The sequence below is a fragment of the Piliocolobus tephrosceles genome, chromosome 4 (assembly GCF_002776525.5).
Source record: "Piliocolobus tephrosceles isolate RC106 chromosome 4, ASM277652v3, whole genome shotgun sequence".
In the NCBI taxonomy this organism is placed as follows: domain Eukaryota; kingdom Metazoa; phylum Chordata; class Mammalia; order Primates; family Cercopithecidae; genus Piliocolobus; species Piliocolobus tephrosceles.
Genome location: NC_045437.1, coordinates 151,562,167 through 151,583,364, shown reverse-complemented (window position 1 = coordinate 151,583,364; position 21,198 = coordinate 151,562,167). Strand labels below are relative to the sequence as shown.

At 47.1% G+C, this 21,198-nt stretch overlaps 1 protein-coding gene across 2 annotated transcripts in view; it reads right to left on the bottom strand.

Annotated features, from left to right (window-relative positions):
* Window positions 1–311: 311 nt before the first annotated feature.
* Window positions 312–21,198, bottom strand: part of GFRA3 (GDNF family receptor alpha 3) — a 23,572-nt gene continuing 2,685 nt past the window's right edge. Inside the window, exons 2-8 of one of the 2 annotated variants that reach the window (XM_023193734.2) lie at window positions 12,495–12,782; window positions 7,526–7,618; window positions 5,604–5,916; window positions 1,991–2,094; window positions 1,696–1,830; window positions 1,217–1,305; window positions 312–989 (exon numbers count right to left, since the gene is read on the bottom strand). In XM_023193734.2, coding sequence (XP_023049502.1) covers window positions 900–989; window positions 1,217–1,305; window positions 1,696–1,830; window positions 1,991–2,094; window positions 5,604–5,916; window positions 7,526–7,618; window positions 12,495–12,782 — 1,112 coding nt within the window. In that variant the 3' untranslated portion in view covers window positions 312–899. The remainder of the gene's footprint in view (window positions 990–1,216; window positions 1,306–1,695; window positions 1,831–1,990; window positions 2,095–5,603; window positions 5,917–7,525; window positions 7,619–12,494; window positions 12,783–21,198) is intronic. The other variant, XM_023193737.1, reaches the window with a different exon arrangement.

Genomic DNA, 21,198 nt, shown 5'->3' with positions numbered 1-21,198 from the left:
GAGCAGGCCAATAACCCAAGCAGGTGTTCAATAAATGGTGTGGTTGACTAAGAATCCCCATCTGTGGCAGATCCCAGGCAGTATCTGAGAAATGGCTGGAGCTCGGACAGATCCTGGGTCCACAGCCTCACATAAGCTATTTTTAATTACAACTCCATGTCAAGAACACAGAGAGGCTAGGAGATATACCTGAAGTCATATAGCAGTTGGTGGTAGGGTTGCTGTGTCTCATCACCTGGCCTGTGTTCTTTCATTAACACCCTAGTTCTACAGATATTCAAAATTTGAGAAAATGGAAAAAGAGCAAAGTCTTAAGTCAAAGGTTTAATCATGATCCAAGAGCCCAGAGGGACTTTCGGACAATAATAGGAATAAAGCAAGGCCCATAGGCTCCAGCTCCTGATGTCTGGATGTTCTGCAGGATCCGGGGACAGGGCAGTGCAGGCAGTAGGTTTCCATCCACCATTCAGAGGAGGAGACGAGCGGGCAGGAGCCTTCCTCACAAAGGATAATGTCTTTCTAGGCTACCTCAGAACACCCAGTCCTGCCTACCCTAACCCTAACCTGGAATGCAATAGAGAATGGCTAACTTATTAGATTCTGGTGATCCTGGTAGTCAAGAGGAAGGGCTTAGAAAGGGGCTTGGTGGAGCTAGTCACCACCAGATAATATGGCTAAATTGTGGTCACCAAGGAGGGGCAGCATGAATCAGAAGTGGAGACAGGGTGGAGGGAATGAGGACCAGACCAATAAGGATCTGGAGGTCATAACCGATAGCTTTTCCTGTGCCCTCATCTGTGCACTGCACCTCCTTTCTGCTGCTGTCCTTTCCTCACACCTTGTGGGCTGCAAGTCTGGCTGGATGTGGTGGAGGGGAAGAGGGCCCTAGGAAAGTCCAGCTACCACAGGCTCAGGAGCAGAATCAAGGGAAGCGTGCAGGAGAAAAGAGAGGGCACCCAGGGCTGTGACCTCAGAGCACGGTTTTCATTCTGTGGAAGAAATGGAATGGAGTTATCTCAGGGGATTTTCTTCAGCCCCTTCACTACCTCAGCCTCAGTCAAGAGGTATTCCCCTTCCCCTGAGGTATCCAGTAGAGGTCTCTATATTCATGGCAATGAGGAGGTCAGCCCCCCACCTCTATCCCTTTGTCTGCCTAATTTGGGTTTTCCCCAGCTGGCCCAGTAAAGTCTGAGGGGTATAACAGAGGAGGCCCTACCTGGTGTGCCATCACAGCAAAGGTAGGGTGTGGCCAGTCCTGGTAGAAGAGCTGGCTGTGAAAACGCATCTTAGCTGCAATGGCCTCCGCTGAAGAGAGGAGAGAAGGCTCATTGGAAGGGTATAGGGGCAGGAGATTTCTCAGGCTCCCAAGGAAGGAAAGGGAATGCCACGGGGACCCTGGGCAATAGGGGAGCAAGTGGGTGGGAGGTGGAAGTGGGATACTCGCTCATTCTACGTGTTTCTTGAGCTGGAGATGTTCCTGGGTTCCAGACAGCTTGAACAGGCAGCGTGGGAGGTTTCTCAGGGAGTGGGAGACAGAAGAAAGGCCCGGGCTACGGCAATGAAAGCCTATGCTAGGAGCTGCTCTGTCTGGTGGAGATGGATGCAACCAGCCTGGGCCACAGAGTTGACCCTTTTCCTTCCCTTGAGTCCAGCTGACTCAGCCCCGGGGGCTGGGAGCAAGTACAGCACACTCACTGAGGCAAGGGTTGTGGGAGAAGAACCCTTCCAGCTGTTCACACTCCTCCTGCAGGTTGCCACTGCCTCGACAGGTGCAGCTTAAGGCAACACTGGTGTTGACATTGCTGACAAAGTTGGGGGTCATGGCAGTCCCTGTGGAGTGAAGAGGGAAAGGGTAGTCAGGGCCTAGGCTAACCCTAACTGTAGCTCCCACCTATTCCACCCATGTCAGGATCACATCCTTTATCTCCAGAGCATTCCCACCGTCAGGCGTAGCCAACATGGGGTTCCCTACACATGCCCCCAGCCTCACCAATCAGCCCCAGGTATGCTCGTAGACATCTGGACTGCTCCGTTGCACAAGTTCCTAGGATGTCCATGGGATGGCAGTGGGTCTGGAAATCCACCAGGCGTGATCTGGAAGAAGGGAAATTTCTTTCTTTCTTTCTTTCTTTTTTGAGATGGTGTCTCGCTCTTTCTTGCCCAGGCTGGAGTGCAGTGGCTCAATCTTGGCTCACTGCAACCTCCACCTCTCAGGTTCAAGTGATTCTCCTGCCTTAGCCTCCCGAGTAGCTGGGACTACAGGTGCGCACCACCATACCTGGCTAATTTTTTATTTTTAGTAGAGACGGGGTTTCACCATGTTGGCCAGGCTGGTCTCAAACTCCTGACCTCAGGTGACCCACCTGCCTCGGCCTCCCAAAGTGCTGGGATTACAGGTATGAGCCACTGCACTCAGCCAGGAAAATTTCAAGAGTCACCCTTGAGGGTCCGGCCTGCAGCCTTCTCCCTCATGCCCCATTAGGTTGGAATGCCCATTGTCGTGTCAAATCCTCCTCTGCCTTCAGAGCCTGGCCCAGGGCCTCTACCTCTGTGAAGTGTGCCCCCGTCACAATGAAATGTACCATTCCTCAGAACCCACAGCATTTCACTCTGAGTATGGGCTCCACGATCCCTACTTATGAGATCTCAGATAGTTTCTTTAACCTCAGTTTCTTCAACTATAAAATAGAGATGACAGCAGCACTACCTCGTGGATTTTTGTGAGGATGAAGCAAGAGAATGCATAAGCCAGGCGTAGTGGCTCACGCCTGTAATCCCAGCTAATTGGGAGGCTGAGATGGGAGAATCAGTTGAGCTCAGGAGTTGGAGACCACCCTGAGCAACATAGCAAGACCCTGTCGAAAGAAAGAAAGAAAGAAAGAAAGAAAGAAAGAAAGAAAGAAAGAAAGAAAGAAAGAAAGAAAGAAAGAAAGAAAGAGAGGAAGAAAGAAAGAAGGGAGGGAGGGAGGGAAGGAAAGAAGGAAAGAAAGAAGGAAAGGAGGAAGGGAGGAAGGGAGGAAGGGAAGGAAAGAAAGAGAGAAGAGAAGAGAAGGAGACAGGAAGGAAGGGGAAAAAGAGAGAGGAAGGAAAAAAGGAAGGAGAGAAGAAGAGACAGAGAGAGGAAAGAAGGAAGGAAGGAAAGAAGGAAGGAAGGAAGGATCGATCTACCTTATTGGGGTTCTTGTGAGGTTTAGATGAGTTAATACTTAAAACAGTATCTAGCCCATAGTAAGTATTTAGTTATTCAATAGATGTTAGTATTATGATTATTAAGAGCCCTGACTATAAGATAGTTTACAGATGAAGAAAGTGGTAGTCTCAGAGGTTAAGTAACTTGCCCAAGGTTACAAAGAACTACGTAGGAGAACCAAGTTGCAAACCAAGGTTATTGTCAACAAATGTCACTTGAATGAATGATAGCTTCAATTCTGTGAGTATTTTATCCTGAGAAGACACAGGAAAGCCAGATCACAATTTCAAATTTCCTGAAGAGAATATTTATCAAATCTATCAAATACCTTACAGCTCCCATGTCCTTTGATCTGGCCATGGCACTAGTAGCAGCACATCCTAAGTAATAATTACATTAGTGCACAAAGATTAAAGAGTAAGAGTTGGACAAGCGTGGTGGCTCATGCCTATAATCCCAGCATTTTGGGAGGCTGAAGTGGGCTGATCACTTGAGCTCAGGAGTTCAACACTGGCCTGGCCAACGTGGCAAAACCCCATCCCTACTGAAAATATAAAAATCAGCTGGGCACTGTAGTGTGCACTTATAGTCCCAGCCTACTCAGGAGGCTGAGGCAGGAGAATCGCTTGAACCCGGGAGATGGAGGTTGCAGTGAGCACTGCCCTCCAGCCTGGGTGATAGAGCAAGACTCTGTCTCAAAAAAAAAAAAGGAAAAAAAAGAACCAACCTGGCTGGACACGGTGGCTCACACCTATAATTCCAGTACTTTAGGAGGCCAAAGCAGGCAGATCAACTGAGGCCAGGAATTCGAGACTAGCCTGGCCAACACAGCTAAACCCCATCCCTATTGAAAATACAAAAAAAAAAAAAAAAAAAAAATTAGCTGGGCATGGTGGCGGGCGCCTGTAATCCCACCTACTTGGGAGGCTGAGGGGGGAGTATCCCTTGAACCCAGGAGGCGGAGGCTGCATGAACCGAGATTGCACCACTGCACTCCAGCCTGGGCGACAAAATGAGACTCCGTCTTAAAAACAAAAACAAAAAAAAAAAAACCTAAATATCTAGCAATAGAGGAATGGTTAAATAAAGTGTAGGGCATCCATACATGGAATATAATGCATGCATTTAAAAATTAAGTTCTTGGCTGGGCATGGTGGCTCACACCCGTAATCCTAGCACTTTGGGAGGCCGAGGCAGGCTGATAACAAGCTCAGGAGTTCAAGACCAGCCTGGCCAACATAGTGAAACCCCATCTCTACTAAAAATACAAAAATTAGCTGGGCATGGTGGTGCAAGCCTGTAGTCCTAGCTACTGGAGAGGCTGAGGCAGGAGAATCGCTTGAACCTGGGAGAAAGAGGTTGCAGTGAGCCGAGATCGTGCCACTGCACTCCAGCCTGGGTGACAGAGGGGGACTCTGTCTCAAAAAAAAAAAAAAAAAAGGCCGGGCGCAGTGGCTCAAGCCCGTAATCCCAGCACTTTGAGAGGCCTAGACCGGCGGATCACGAGGTCAGGAGATCGAGACCATCCTGGCTAACACAGTGAAACCCTGTCTCTACTAAAAAATACAAAAAAAACTAGCCAGGCGAAGTGGCGGGCGCCTGTAGCCCAGCTTGCAGTGAGCTGAGATCCGGCCGCTGCACTCCAGCCTGGGCGACAGAGCGAGACTCCATCTCAAAAAACAGGGAAAAAAAAAAAAAAAAAAAAATAAATAAAGAAAGAAAAAGAAAAAGAAAAAAGTTCTTAAAGGACAGTAAGTGAAAAAATAAGCACTACCATTTATTAAGCACTTACTCTTCACCGGTACTCTACACCACTCTATATAAATTATGTAATTTAACTCTCACCAGAATCCCATGAGGTCTGCATTATTATCCCAGTTTTTATAGGAGACTAAATGGAACCTTAGGTTTAGTGATGGAATTTTTAGGTTAAGTGATGTGCTCAAGATCACAGAGACCCAGGATTTAAATTCACACCTGTCTGACTTCAGATCCCGTCTTACCACTACCCCACACCACCTCCACGGAAAAATGCTCATGAGATATGTGCCATAAGAGAAAAAAAGTAAGGCACAAATATATTCCCAGAATGTTTACTTTTGTTATCTGGATAGAAAAATGACTGGAAGGAAATGCTTCCCAAAGTATGATAGATTATCTTCAGGTGATAGAATTTTGAATGATTTTTAAAAATATATTTTTATATTTCCTGAGATTTTACAGCAAAGAAAAAAGAAACATATTCTTTTTGAGAAAAGACTTTCACAAAATATCCAAGGTAGCTACTCGGTAAAGCAGCCAATGGGTCCACGGTTCCCTGGGAGGGTCAGACCCTGCTCAGCACAGGAACATGGCCAGGAAGGAGTGGCGTGTGCCACATCCCTGGCCCACCCTGTCTTCCCAAACCACACACCTGCAAAGCGGGTCGGAGAAGCAGAGGCGCCGCAGCTCCAGGCAGTTGGGGGCCACAGGTGGCAGCGCGCAGCTGGGGGCGATGGTGTTGCGCCGGCGCTCCCCGCAGCCCCGGTCGTTGGGGGCGCATGGGCACAGTAGCAGGCCTTGCGCATGAGGCTCGGCGGCCTTCTCGAAGAAAGTGAGCAGCTGCTTGAGGCAGACGTGGCGCTGGCAGTGGGGACCAGAGCACGCCTCCCCGTAGGCCTTGCGCAGCCGGTCACACTTGTCATTGAGAGTACACAGCATGGCAAACTTGAGGCAGAGGTCTGAGTCTAGGGGGAAAGGGCAGGGAGTCACTGGGCTGGGCCCTCTGCACGCCTGCAGCCCAGGCTCCATAGGAACCCCGGAAAACCCCTGATTTGACAAGGAAGGTAGTGGATATAGGAGGAAAAGAAAGCCTGTCCTGAATAAACCCACTCCTAATCCAGGGCTTCCCCTCTCCCCACAAACTCTACCTGCTCTTCTGCAGCCTTCCCCATCCTCCTCCTTTTTTTTTTTTTTTTTTTTTTTTGCGGAGTTTTGCTCTTGTTGCCCAGGCTGGAGTGCAGTGGCACGATCTCAGCTCACTGCAACCTCCGCCTCCTGGGTTCAAGCAATTCTCCTGCCTCAGCCTCCCGAGTAGCTGGGATTACAGGCACGCGCCATGACGCCCAGCTAATTTTTTTGTATTTTTAGTAGAAACGGAGTTTCATCATGTTAGCCAGGCTGGTCTTGAACTCCCGACCTCAGGAGATCTGCCCGCCTTGGCCTCCCAAAGTGCTGGGATTACAGGCATGAGCCACCATGCCCGGCCCAACTCCTCATCTTGACTAGGTAAAATAATAAGAATAATCACTATCATCATCTATATGCATTGAACACCCATTTATCTAGAATTCAAGCAGCCAGAAAGCTCAGAAAACCATACCTCTTTCCTCAGTGCTGCGCTGTGAGAGCTGATGGTAGAAATGATAACCCAGAGTACCTGCAACATTCTGAAGCACTTTCAGAACTGTCCAAAACAGATGCAGCCAAATTCCAGTTTAGGTTTCTGGTTTGGTTTTGGCTTCATCTGCACCTATCCTGTTCCATTTTAATGTCACCTGCCCATCTTTCATTTACTGATTCATGTATACTCTGTTCCCCATACTCTGAATCTTGGGAAATTATGGTGATATTTCTATTAACAGAATATTCCAGCAGCCATAGTAATCAAGTAATTGCAACAGGTTATTTGCTAAGCTTGTCACTAAGAGTTTTTCATGCATGAAACTCTATGCCTTTTTCTCAAAATTCTAATTCTAATGATAAAAAAACTGACTATATAGCAAAGCTCACATCTTTCTCAAAAAGCATGTGTGTGTGTTTTTCCCCAATTAACTCATAGTCTCACTTTCCTGAAAAACATGCATCACAGTCCTTGCCAGACTGATGGCTCCCCACCCTGAGTCACCCCGTGCAGAATCACACTCTCTTTTCCTGCCCAATACCTCGCCCATCCCATTAGAATGGTTGAAAACAGCAATTTCCTAGTCTTCAGGGACAAAAAGGCTACTTTCCCAGCTGCCTTGAATGCAAGTAAATACTCCATTTCAGCACAATTTTTCCTGGGGCTGCTGCCACTCCCACCACACCCTTTGCAGGGGCCCGCCTTGTAGAAACAGGGAGCCCTAATGGGCTCTCTTCAATGGCCTCACTAATAACTGCTGTCCTTTGGAGACACCTGTGAGACCAGACCATGCCCCAGAGCTCACACTTCCAGCCTGACACAGTCTTCCTTAGTCACCTGGTAGGCTAGAAACTTTCCCCTTATAAGCCCCCCAACTTGTGCCCCTCCCCAGCCACCCTTCCTCTAGGGTCCAGCCCCAGCCTCTGGTTCCCGAGCCTAATTGCCCTCCACACCTGGTTTGAGCATGTTCAGTTTGCTGAGATTCATTTTCCAGGGTTTGCTGGTCACTGTGTCTTCATAGGGGGAGACATCCAGCTCATAGTTACCTAGAGACAAGGTGGGGAGCACCAGAATGCTGAGGACCAGGGTGGGGTAGGTGGGAGGGGCTGAAGCTGCTGGCTCAGACCTCAAAGCCCTGTGGAGAAAAGGAAAAGCAGAGCCTCTACCTAACCAGCTGCAAGCTGTGCAGAGACAAGAAAAATGCAGGGCCATAAGGTATAGGCTGGGTTCCACCAATAAACTATAATAATAATAAGAGCTACCATTTGTTGAGCACACTGTGTGCTGAGCACCATGGTATAAGTGAGATAAATAAATATGCTGGGCACCATCGCACTTATCAGCACACAGTGTAGGGAGGCAAGAGGATTCAGGGAGAAGCCTCCGAGGAAGTTCAGAAAGAGAAGTGATTAGGATGAGGAGTAGAAAACAGGGAACAAGGAGTGGGGCAAACTGTATTATTGTTTCCAATTATTTGTTCCCCACCCCTTGGGAGGATTATACTTCCCCACCTGTTGCCATGTAACTTTCACACTCCCTGTGAGAGGCGTATACTTCCTCACCCCACTGATGGCAGGCTTGGCCATGTGACTTGCTCTGGCCTGTGGATTGTGAGCTGAAGTGATGTAAATCACATCTGAGCAGAAGCTTTAAGAACCCTCACGTGGTTCTGCTGCTACTCTTTCTCCTCTACCAGCCTGGATCCTCCGTGAAGAAGACAAGTAGAACAGAGACAAGGCCAACTCATAGAAGCCTCCAGCAGATGTGTAACATGAGCAAGAAATACATTTTTGTTGTTGAAAGCCAGAGATTTGGGAACTGGTTGTTACAATAGCATAACCTAGCAAATTCTTACTAAAAATGCAATGGCGTGCCAGGTGCGGTGGCTCACAGCTGTAATCCTAGCACTTTGGGATGCCTAGGCGGGTGGATCACCTGAGGTCAGGAGTTCGAGACCAGCCTGGCCAACATGGTGAAACCCCATCTCTACTGAAAATACAAAAATTAGCCAGGCGCGGTGGCTCATGCCTGTAATCCAAGCACTTTGGGAGGCTGAAGTGGGAGGATCACGAGGTCAGGAGATCGAGATCATCCTGGCTAACACAGTGTAACCCCATCTCCACTAAAAATACAAAAAATTAGCCAGGCGTGGTGGCGGGTGCCTGTAGTCCCAGCTACTCGGGAGGCTGAGGCAGGTGAATGGCGTGAACCTGGGAGGTGGAGCTTGCAGTAAGGCAAGATCACACCACTGCACTCCAGCCTGGACAACAGAGTGAGACTCTGTCTCAAAAAAAAAAAAAAAAAAATTAGTTGGGCATGGTGGTGCATGCTTGTAATCCCAGCTACCCAGGAGGCTGAGGTGAGAGAATCACTTGAACCCAGGAGGCAGAGGCTGCAGTGAGCCACGACCATGCCACTGCACTCCAGCCTGGGTGACAGAGTGAGGCTCCATCTTACAAAAAAAAAAAAATGCAACTGGGAGGCTGAGGCGGGAATATTCCTTGAGCCCAGGAGCTCAAGACCAGCCTGGGAAACACAGCAGGACTTCATCTCTACAAAAAATTTTAAAATTAGCTGGGTCCGGTGGCACACACATGTAGTCCCAGCTACTCGGGAGGCTGAGGTGGGAGGACCACTTGAGCTCAGGAGGTTGAGGCTGCAGTGAGCTATGAATGTGCCACTGCACTCCAGCCTGGGTGACAAGTGAGACTCTGACTAAAAAACAGCAAAAATAAAATCCAATTGGTACCTAGAAGTGGAGTGCTACAGTAATAAAATAATATAATGTGTGTCATTGGTTTTGGTACTGGGCAGTGGGTGGTAAAGCAGCTGTTACTGGGGGCTAGAAAGATGGCAGTCTTCATTATGCAGTGGCAAAGCATCTGGTAAAATTGTTGCCTGTGATAACTGGGAAGATTATATGCTGAATGAGCTTGTACTGTTAGGAGAAGCTGAGAAGCAGTTTACCAGTATGTCTTGATTGCTATTGGCTGCATTTGGCAAGGTACTACAAGACATAAGCTCAGAAAAGAATTGGCCAGTTCCCAAATGTGGAGGAAAAGATAATCTAGAAATTTCAGGACTTGCAGGGTTAAGAAATGCAACTGTGCTGGGCGTGGTGACTCACACCTGTAATTCCAGCATTTTGGGAGGCTGAGGCAGGCAGATCACAAGGTCAGGAGTTTGAGACCAGCCTGACCAACATGGTGAAACCCTGTCTCTACTAAAAATACAAAAATTAGCTGGGCATGGTGGCGGGTGCCTGTAATCCCAGCTACTCAGAAGCCTGAGGCAGGAGAATCGCTTGAACCTGGGAGGCAGAGGTTGCAGTGAGCCGAGATCAAGCCACTGCACTCCAGCCAGGGCAACAGAGCAAGACTCTGTTTCAAAAAAAAAAAAAAAAGAAAGAAAGAAAAGAAATGCCACTGTTTCTCGTATTCATAAGGTAAAATATAAAACATAAAAAAAAAAAAAATGCTTTGAGTGATAAGGCTGATTACAACTCAGCCTTGGGGGAAAGACCAAATGAGGTATGTGGCTATCATACTGTTTGTGGAGATCTTTCAGTTGATTAAGATGGTTCCCAATAAATCTTGCCAGTTGGACAAATGTACTCAGTGAAAAAAGACTAAAGTAGTGGCTCTTGCACAGAAGCCTGATAAGGGCTAGGTGCTTCTAATTAGGTGTAGAAAAAGAGGCATGTCTTGAATTGTGGGAAAGGCCACAGGCACATGAGATGATAGAAATCAAAGACATAAGCAGCAATTAAGTTTTCAGAGAGTTGTACTACAAAGAGTTACCAGTGTAGATTAAAAGAGACTGTGACTATTTGAGACTTAAAATGGCCAAACATTTCTCGGGCAGGAAGCAGGCTGAGAATGCGGCTCAGTCCCCAGGTAGATTGTAGTCCCTAATGCCCTTTTCAAATGTGCTCAAAGAGAAAACTGAAAGAGGAAGGACCTTTCCAGAGGGCTGGGCCAAGAGCTGTGGAAAACAATGGATAGGGCAACTACTCCCGTAGAGCAAAAACAGGGCCTTATTAAAGAGCAATCCCTATTCCCAGGGAAGAGGATCCTTACAACATTTGTGTAGCAGGATTTCAGAATTGCTATGAATCAGTGTCTGCTGTGTGTCTCCCATTCATTTATTTATCTGAGACAGGGTCTCGCTCTGTCACCCAGGCTGGAGCACAGTGGTGTGATCTTGGCTCACTGCAGACTCAAAATCCTGGGCTCAAGTGATCCTCCCACCTCAGCCTCCCAAGTAGCTGGGACCACAGTTGTACACCATTACACTCAGCTAATTTATCTTTTTGTAGTGATGGGAGCTCGCTATGTTGTCCAGGCTGGTCTTGAACTCCTGGGCTTTAGGGATACTCCCGCCTTGGCCTCCCAAGGGGCTGGAGTTACAGGTGTGAGTCACCACACCTAGATGCCCATTCCTCCCCTTTCTGAGAATGTTTGTTGTGGTTATCCTGACCCTGTTCCTTTATTGTATGCTGAGTACATATAGAAAGCAGATGACTTGTCTTTTTAGTTCATAAGTTTTTAGATCAAGAGGAGCCACATCCAGACCCAATTTGAAAACTATCATGAGATCCTAGACTTGAAGCCTGATGTCATGTTTGTTTGTTTGCTTGTTTTTTCGAGACAGAGTCTCACCCTGTCGCCTAGGCTGGAGTGCAGTAGTGCAATCTCAACTCACTGAAACCTCTGCTTCCCAGGTTCAAGTGATTCTCCTGCCTCAGCTTCCCAAATAGCCTGGGATTACAGGCGCCCACCACCACTCCCAGCTAATTTTTTGTATTTTAGTAGAGATGAGGTTTCCCCATGTTGGCCAGGTTGATCTTAAACTCCTGAACTCAAGTGATCTGCCTTCCTTGGCCTCCCAAAGTGCTGGGATTACAGGTGTGAGCCACTGTGCCCAGCCTGATGTCATGTTTGAACAGAGCTTTTAGGGCATCTTTCATGGAAAATAGGTGGGTGTATTTTACTTGCAGAAGGGAGGTAAATGAATACTTGACAATGGTAGATTGTATTATTGTTTCCAATCATTCTTTGCCTTCCCTGTAAGATTGTATATCCTCATTTATTGCCATGAGATTTTTGGTATCTCCCTGTGGGAGAAGTATAATTCTCAATCCAGTGATGTCAGGCTTGGCCATGTGACTTGCTCTCTGAATGAAATGTAAGCAGACGTAGTGTACATAAGATCTGAGCAGAAACTTTAAAAATCATCATGTGGTTCTACCAATGCTCATTTCCTCCTGCCACAAGAAGGGAACATCCCAGACAGAGGCTGCACCTTGAACCTGGATCCCAGAATGAATAAGACCCCTGAAAGAGCCAATACAGAACATGAGCAAGAATTAAACCTTTGTTTTGCAAGTTGCTGTTTTGTTACAGCAACATAGTTCAGTAAAAGCTGACTAATAAGGGTCCTATGGAAAGAGTGACAGGCAGCTCCTCTTTGGCTCTTTCTGTGACTTCTCTCTCTTACATCTCCTGGCTGGTTAATGAGTATTCTTTCTGTTAAAGGCTGGACCAAGATGTTACCTCCGCATTTCTCTGAACTTGGTATTTGGAGCCTATCTATGGGTTAAGACTCTTTTCTCCCATCTACTGTCCATACCCTCTGTTTCAGGAACTCCCCAGGTTGGGCCTCAGCCTGGTTCACAGCTCTGCTAAGTGGGAACTGACATGTTGCCAGGTAAGAAAGGGGGAAGTAGGGAGAAGAGAGGGCAGTGTTATGGGGCCCCAAGGAGATCCTGGCATTATCCCCCCACCTTTTCTGATGTCAAATGCAGAGCTTCATTATCCTCCTCATCAGAATCTATCACGTGGCCCATATCCTGCAGGATTAAAAAACAACCCCCTAGAGCCATCTTCCCCAGCTTAGCCCACTCTGTAATGGGAGCCTCACCAAGGCTGCGGGCACGGTGAACGGTCCAATAGATGTCCAAGCAGGCAACCTGGTTCTTCATGCGCCGGTGGCACATGCAGCCTATCAGAGAGCTGTTCCTGAGTTGCTGTGCTGCCTCCAGGCAGTCCGCAGGGACTGAAGGCTCCTCTGAGGGCAGTGGGGTGCTTATGCTAGAGGTGCAGGAATCCAGGTGGTGGTAGGCAGCACTGCAAATGGGATCAGCCTGGCACTTCCTCCTGGCCTGGAGACAGCTGTTCATGAGCCGGCTTTCTGTGGGAAGGGGGTCTCCTGTAAAGGGAGATACCAGGTGAGGCTCACATAAGGTTAGAGTAGCTGTCTGGGAATACCAAATCATGAGGTTGGGAGACGGATACTCCTGATGAAACTTTGTGAAAGTCTTAGGGTAGCACAAAGGGCCTTTAGGAATAAGCGTGGAGAGAGAGAGAAGCCCAGCAGGACTAGATAGTCTGCAGCTGCCACAGTCCGGACAGAATAGACCAGGTCCAACAATAGGGGTTTGCAGAGAGGCTGCTCAGCCTTCGGGGAGGCAAAGGAGATAGTTGTTTGAAGGCGAGCCTGATGACCCTGACAGGCACAGAGGAAGGGGGCCCCGGGCAGAGCTATGCCATGGGCAGGGCTAGTATCAGAACCAGAGAGTTGAGAATGGACAAGGGAGTGCTAAATGGCAGTCAGCAATAACTTTGAGTCTCCCATTAAAAATCATTTAAAAATACCTGAAGGTGGAAACTGGCTGGGGTTGGGGTAGAGAGCTAATTCCAGAAGGAAAGAAAGGGTACACCAACCCTGTCTCTTACTCAGAAATACCAAGATTCCTCCACAGCCTGGAAGGAAGCCCCTGCATCCTAGGATTTAGGGTGCTCAACATGGGGTAATAGAACATCATCATCTCCCTAACTGTTCAAAGATTAAAATCTAGGAGAATTTTTTTTTTTTTTCGAGACAGAGTTTCGCCCTTGTTGCCCTGGTTGGAGTACAATGGCGTGATCTTGGCTCAACACAACCTCCGCCGCCCAGGTTCAAGCAATTCTCCTGCCTCAGCCTCCCAAGTAGCTGGAATTACAGGCATGCATTATCACACACCCAGCTAATTTTATATTTTTAGTAGAGACGGGGTTTCTCCATGTTGGTCAGGCTGGTCTCAAACTCCTGACCTTGGGTGATCCTCCCACCTTGGCCTCCCAAAGTGCTGGGATAACAGGTGTGAGCCACCACGCCTTAATTCACCTCTTCCTTTCACAGCCTATGTTCAATCCAACAAGTCCTGTCAACTTCATAACACATCTGGAATCTGCCCACTTTTCTCCATGGGTGTCACTACCTCCTTAGATCAAGCCACCATCAACTTTTCTCCTTCTTCCCTCGTCCTTTCTTCTCCTTCTCTTCTCCTTCTCCTTTTTCTTTTTTAGATAGGGTCTTGCTCTATGTCCCAGGCTGGAGTGCAGTAGCATTACAGCTCACTGCAGCCTTGACCTCCTGGGTTCAAGCGATCCTCCTACCTCAGCCTCCTGAGTAGTTGGGACTGCAGGCACATGCCACCACACCTGGCTAATTTTTGTATTTTTAGTAGAGATCGGTTTTCATCACGTTGGCCAGGCTGGTCCTGAACTTCTGACCTCAGGTGATCTGCCTGCCTTGGCCTCCCAAAGTGCTGGGATTACAGGCATGAGCCACCGCACCCAGCCAGTATCTCATTGTTCTTTATGGACGAATAATATTTCATTATATCAATATCCTACATTTTGTTGATCTATTCTTCAGTTAATGGACACTTGGGTTGCTTCCGCCTTTTGGTTATTGTGAATAGCGCTTTGATGAACATTTCATGTACAAGTATTTGTTTGAACACCTGTTTTCTGTTCTTTGGGATACATACCTAGGGGTGGAATTACTGGGTCATACGGTAATTCTATGTTTAACTTTTTGAGGAACCGCCAAATTGTTTTTCACAGAAGCTGCACCATTTTACATTCCCATCAGCAATGTATGAGGATTCTAGTTTCTACACACACTGCCAACTCTTGTTATTTTCCATTAAAAAAATGATAACCATCCTTGTGAGCATGAAGTGGTATCTCATTGAGGTTTTCATTTGCATTTCCCTAATGACTAAGGATGTTGAGCATATTTTTATGTGCTTGTTAGCCATTTGTACATCTTCCTTGGTAATAAACTTTTTGTTGAGGTGTAACACAGAAAAGTACATGAATCAAAAATGTATAGCTCAATGAATTTCACAAATTGAATATACTTGAGTAGCCAGAATCCAGATAAAGGATAGAACATCAGTTCATCCCTGAAGCCCTCTTCTAGTCACTGTGCTCCCAAGTAAAGCAGTATCTTCATTTCTTTTTATATTTTCTTTCTTTCTTTTTTTTTTTTTTTGAGATAGAGTCGGCTGGAATGCAGTGATGCGATCTCAGCTCACTGCAACCTTGCAACCTCTGCCTCCTGGGTTCAATCGATTCTCCTGCCTCAGCCTCCCAAGTGGCTGGTACTACAGGCACCCACCACAATGCCTAGTTAATTTTTGTATTTTTAGTAAAGAAAGGGTTTTACCATGTTGCCCAGGCTGGTCTTGAACTCCTAACCTCAAGTGATCCACCCGCCTTGGCCTTCCAAAGTGCTGGGATTACAAGTGTGAGCCACTGCACCCAGCCTGTCTTCATTTCTTTTACTTGTCTTCTGGTTTGTTGAAGCAATAGGTCAGACATTTGCCACAATAGTGTCTGTCAGAGTGGTTGGTCATAAACACTCCCGCACCACATTCATCTGAAGGGCACTCCTGACGAATGTGACTATTTTTGCTATTCTCATCCACCTTATGGTATTTCAGGACAGCCAGCTTCACCTTCTTTCTTTTATGCTTTTTTTTTCCTTTTTTTTTTTTTTTTTTTTTGAGACCAGGTCTTGCTCTGTTGTCCAGGTTGGAGTGCAGTGGCATAATCTCAGTTCTCTGCAATTTCCGCCTCCTGGGTTCAAGTGATTCACCTTCCTCAGCCACCCAAGTAGCTGGGATTACAGGCACGTGCCACCACACCAAGCTGGGTTTTGTAATTTTAGTAGAGAGGTGGTTTCACCACGTTGGCCAGGCTGGTCTCAAACTCCTGGCCTCAAGCGATCCATCCATCTCGGCCTTCCAAAGTGCTGGGATTACAGTCATGAGCCACAGTGCCCGGCCTATTCTTTTTGGGAATAGTGTAAGACTTCTTCCTTTTCTCAGGACCACCATGAAGTCTCAACACAAGACGAGTGGACTCCTTTTGAACATTGTAGTCAGACAAAGCACATCCGTCTTCCAGTTGCTTGCCAGCAAAGATCAGTCTTTACTACTGGTCAGGAGAAATTCCTTCCTTATCCTGGATCTTGGCTTTTACATTTCCTTGTATTCAAGGGTTCCACCTCAAGAGCGATGGCTTTCTCCATAAAGGGTATTATGGAAATCTGCATTTTGGTGGTGACTCCACTGCAGATGGTGGATCAAAAAGGTAGTATCTTTATCTCTAACATCAGAGATTAGTTTTGCCCCAGTACAGCCAACTGATCTTCAACAAAGCAAACAAAAACATAAAGTGGCGAAAGAACACCCTTTTCAGCAAATGGTACTGGGATAATTGGCTAGCCACATGTAGGAGAATGAAACTGGGTCCTCAGCTCTCATCTTATACAAAAATCAACTCGCCGGGCGCGGTGGCTCAAGCCTGTAATCCCAGCACTTTGGGAGGCCGAGGCGGGCGGATCACGAGGTCAGGAGATCGAGACCATCCTGGCTAACAGGGTGAAACCCCGTCTCTACTAAAAAATACAAAAAACTAGCCGGGCGAGGTGGCGGGCGCCTGTAGTCCCAGCTACTCGGGCGGCTGAGGCAGGAGAATGGCGTGAACCCGGGAGGCGGAGCTTGCAGTGAGCTGAGATCCAGCCACTGCACTCCAGCCTGGGCGACAGAGCAAGACTCCGTCTCAAAAAAAAAAAAAAAAAAAAAAAAAAAAAATCAACTCAAGATGGATTAAGAACTTAAATCTGGCCACCACACCTGTAATCCCAGCACTTTGGGAGGCCAAGGTGGGTGGATTACCTGAGGTCAGGAGTTCGAGACCAGCCTAACCAGCATGGTGAAACACCGTCTCTATTAAAAATACAAAAATTAGGCCGGGCGCGGTGGTTCAAGCCTGTAATCCCAGCACTTTGGGAGGCCGAGACGGGCGGATCACGAGGTCAGGAGATCAAGACCATCCTGGCTAACACGGTGAAACCCCATCTCTACTAAAAATTACAAAAAACTAGCCGGGCGCGGTGGCGGGCGCCTGTAGTCCCAGCTACTCGGAAGGCTGAGGCAGAAGAATGGCCTGAACCCAGGAGGCAGAGGTTGCAGTGAGCTGAGATCTGGCCACTGCACTCCAGTCTGGGCGACAGAGCGAGACTCCGTCTCAAAAAAAAAAAAAAAAAAAAAAAAAAAAAAAAAAAAATAAGGGGGGGGGGGGGGGGGGGGGGGGGGGGGGGGGGCGGCGACTGTAATAGGAGCTGCTCAGGAGGCTGAGGCAGGAGAATTGCTTGAACCCAGGAGGCAGAGGTTGCAGTGAGCAGAGATCATGCCACTGCACTCCAGCCTGGGCAACAGGGTGAGACTCTGTCTGAAAAGAAGAACTTAAATCTAAGACCTGAAACTATAAAAATTCTAGAAGATAACATTGGAAAAATCCTTCTAGACTTTGACTTAGGCAAGGATTTCATGACCAAGAACCCAAAAGCAAATGCAAAAAAAAAAAAAAGATGAATAACTGGTACTTAATTAAACTAAAGAGCTTCTACACAGCAAAAGGAACAGTCAGCAGAGTAAACAGACAACCCACAGAGTGGGAGAAAATTTTCACAATCTATACATCTGACAAAGGACTAATATTCAGAATCTACAACAAACTCAAACAAATCAGCAAGAAAAAAACAATCGGCTGGGTGCAGTGGCTCAAGCTGGTAATCACAGCACTTTGGGAGGCCGAGGCGGGCAGATCATAAGGTCAGGAGATCAAGACCATCCTGACTAACATGGTGAAACCCCATCTCTACTAAAACTACAAAAAATTAGCTGGGTGTGGTGGTGAACGCCTGTAGTCCCAGCTACTCCAGAGGCTGAGGCAGGAGAATGGTGTGAACCCAGGAGGCGGAGCTTGCAGTGAGCCAAGATCACACCACTGCACTCCAGCCTGGGCAACAGAGCAAGACTCCATCTCAAAAAAAAGAAAAAGAAAAAAACAAACAATCCCATCAAAAAGTGGGCTAAGGACATGAATAGACAATTCTCAAAAGAAGATATACGAATAGCCAACATATGAAAAATTGCTCAACATCACTCATGATCAGTAAAATGCAAATCACATCCACAATGTGATAGCACTTTACTCCTTCAAGAATGGCCATAATCAAAAAATCAAAAAACAGTAGATGTTGGCACGGATGCAGTGATCAGGGAACACTTCTACACTGCTGGTGGGAATGTAAACTGGTGCAGTCACTGAGGAAAACAGTCTGGAGATTCCTTAAAGAGCTAAAAGCAGGCTGGGCATGGTGGCTCACACCTGTAATCCCAGCACTTTGGGAGGTTGAGGTGGGCAGATCACCTGAGGTCAAGAGTTCGAGACCAGCCCGGCCAACACTGCAAAACCCCATCTCTACTAAAAATACAAAAATTAGTGGGTGTGGTGGCAGTCACCTATAATCCCAGCTACTCGAGAGGCTGAGGGTGGAGAATCACTTGAACCCAGGAAGCAGAGGTTTCAGTGAGCCGAGATCAAGTCATTGCACTGCAGCCTGGGGGACAAGAGTGAAACTCTGTCTGGAAAAAAAAAAAAGCCAGATTCAGTGGCTCACACCTGTAATCCAAGCACTTTGGGAAGCCAAGGCCGGCAGATCACAAGGTCAAGAGATCGAGACCATCCTGGCCAACAAGGTGAAACCCCATCTCTACTACAAATACAAAAATCAGCTGGGCGTGGTGGCATGTGCCTATAGTCCCAGCTACTCAGGAGGCTGAGGCAGGAGAATTGCTTGAACCTGGGAGGCAGAAGTTGCAGTGAGCCGAGACTGTGCCACTGCACTCCAGCCTGGCAACAGAGTGAGACTCCATCTCAAAAAAAAAAAAAAAAAAAAAGTAGAACTACCATGTGATCCAGCAATCCCACTACTGGGTGTCTACCCAGAGGAAAAGAAGTCATTAAACAAAAAAGATACTTGCACACTCATGTTTATAGCAGCACAATCTGCAATTGCAAAATCATAGAACCAACCCAAATGCCCATCAATAAACGAGTCGATACAGAAATTGTGATACAATAGAATACTATTCAGCCATAAAAAGGAATTAATTGGCCTGGTGCGGTAGCTCACGCCTGTAATCCCAGCACTTTGGGAGGCCGAGATGGGCGGATCATGAGGTCAGGAGATTGAGACCATCCTGGCTAATATGGTGAAACCCCATCTCCACTAAAAATACAAAAAAAAATTAGCCGGGTGTGGTGGTGGGCACCTGTAGACCCAGCTACTTGGGAGGCTGAGGCAGGAGACTGGCATGAACCCGGGAGGCAGAGCTTGCAGAGAGCTGAGATCACACCACTGCACTCCAGCCTGGGTGACTCCATCTCAAAAAAAAAAAAAAAAGAAAAAGAAAAGGAATGAATTAACAGCATTCGCAGCAACCTAGATGAGACTGGAGACTATTATTCTAAGTGAAGTAACTCAGGAATGGAAAACCAAACATCGTATATTCTCACTGATATGTGGGAGCTAAGCTATGAGGATGCAAAGGCATAAGAATGATACAATGGACTTGGGAACTTGTGGGGAAGCATGGCAGGGAGAAGGGATAAAAGACTACAAATAGGGTGCTGTATATACTTCTTGGGTGATGGGTGCACCCAAATCTCACGAATCAGCACTAAAGAACTTATTCATGTAACCATACGCCACCTGTATGTACCCCAATAACCTATGGAAAAGAAAAAGTATATCAGAATTTCTCTAGGAAATATGTATTTCCAAAAAGCATATTTGATCATTTTACATGTAGAAGATGAAAGAAAAGGGCCGGGCGCGGTGGCTCAAGCCTGTAATCCCAGCACTTTGGGAGGCCGAGATGGGCGGATCACGAGGTCAGCAGATTGAGACCATCCTGGCTAACCTGGTGAAACCCCGTCTCTACTAAAAAATACAAAAAACTAGCCGGGCGAGATGGCAGGCGCCTGTAGTCCCAGCTACTTGGGAGGCTGAGGCAGGAGAATGGCCTGAACCCGGGAGGTGGAGCTTGCAGTGAGCTGAAATCTGGCCACTGCACTCCAGCCTGGGCGCAAGAGCGAGACCCCCCCTCAAAAAAAAAAAAAAAAAAAAAAAAAAGAAAAAGCTTTTGAGATTTCAAAAAGTATTTAAGGAAGGTATGACATTTTATATATTTACCAAAAGGGAACATGGATTTAAAAAGATTGAGGAATTTCTACAATTTTACGATGTTACTTCCAGTAGGTAGGTACCCAATAAGTGGTAAGTACACAAAGTAGCACATTCCAGTCCTATTGCTGTAACTGGACTATATATATATATATATATTTTTTTTGAGATGGAGTTTTGCTCTTGTTACCCAGGAATTTCCCCATGTTGGTCAGGCTGGCCTCGAACTCCCGACCTCAGGTGATCTGCCCGCCTCGGCCTCAAGAAAGTGCTGGGATTACAGGTGTGAGCCACTGCGCCTAGCTGTACATATTTAACTGTACTAACTATTGAGTTGTAAACATTTTCAAAAGAAAACAATTTCTTTTTTTTTTTTTTTTTTGAGACAGAGTCTCGCTCTGTCGCCCAGGCTGGAGTGCAGTGGCCGGATCCCAGCTCACTGCAAATTCCGCCTCCTGGGTTTAAGCCATTCTCCTGCCTCAGCCTCCCAAGTAGCTGGGACTGCAGGCGCCCGCCACCTCGCCCAGCTAGTTTTTTGTATTTTTTAGTAGAGACAGGGTTTCACCGTGTTAGCCAGGATGGTCTCGATCTGCTGACCTCGTGATCCGCCCGTCTCGGCCTCCCAAAGTGCTGGGATTACAGGCTTGAGCCACCGCGCCCGGCCGAAAACAAATTTCTTAATTGACACTACCAAGTTTGAGCAGTGATGGATTTAGGGGCATTCATCTCAACAAAGAACTTGGGGGCCACATTAAATTTCATCTCAACAAGGTGGAACTTGTGTTTCCTGGATTGTGAAACAGGACTTGATCCAGGGCAAAGGTCATAATTTGATCCAGTGTGCAAATGTGTTTTTTTTTTAGTCAGCAAAGTTCTGTTCCTTTTTCTCTTTTCTTTTCTTTCTTTTAATCTCTGTCACCCAGACTGGAGTGCAGTGGTACAATCGCCACTCATTGCAGCCTGCAGCCTCAACTTCTCAGGCTCAAGTGAATTCTCCCACCTCAGCCTCCCAAGTAGCTGGGACTGCATGCAAGTACTACCATGTCCAGCTAATTTTTGTATCTTTTGTAGAAATGGGCTTTCATCATGTTGCCCAGGCTGGTCTCGAACTCCTGAGCTCAAGCAATCCACTCACCTTGGCCTCCCAAAATGCTGGGATTATAGGCGTGAGCCAAGATGCTGGGCAGTATTTTCTTTTTCTGTTTTGTGTGTGTGTGTGTGTGTGTGTGTGTGTGTGTGTGTGTGTGTGTGT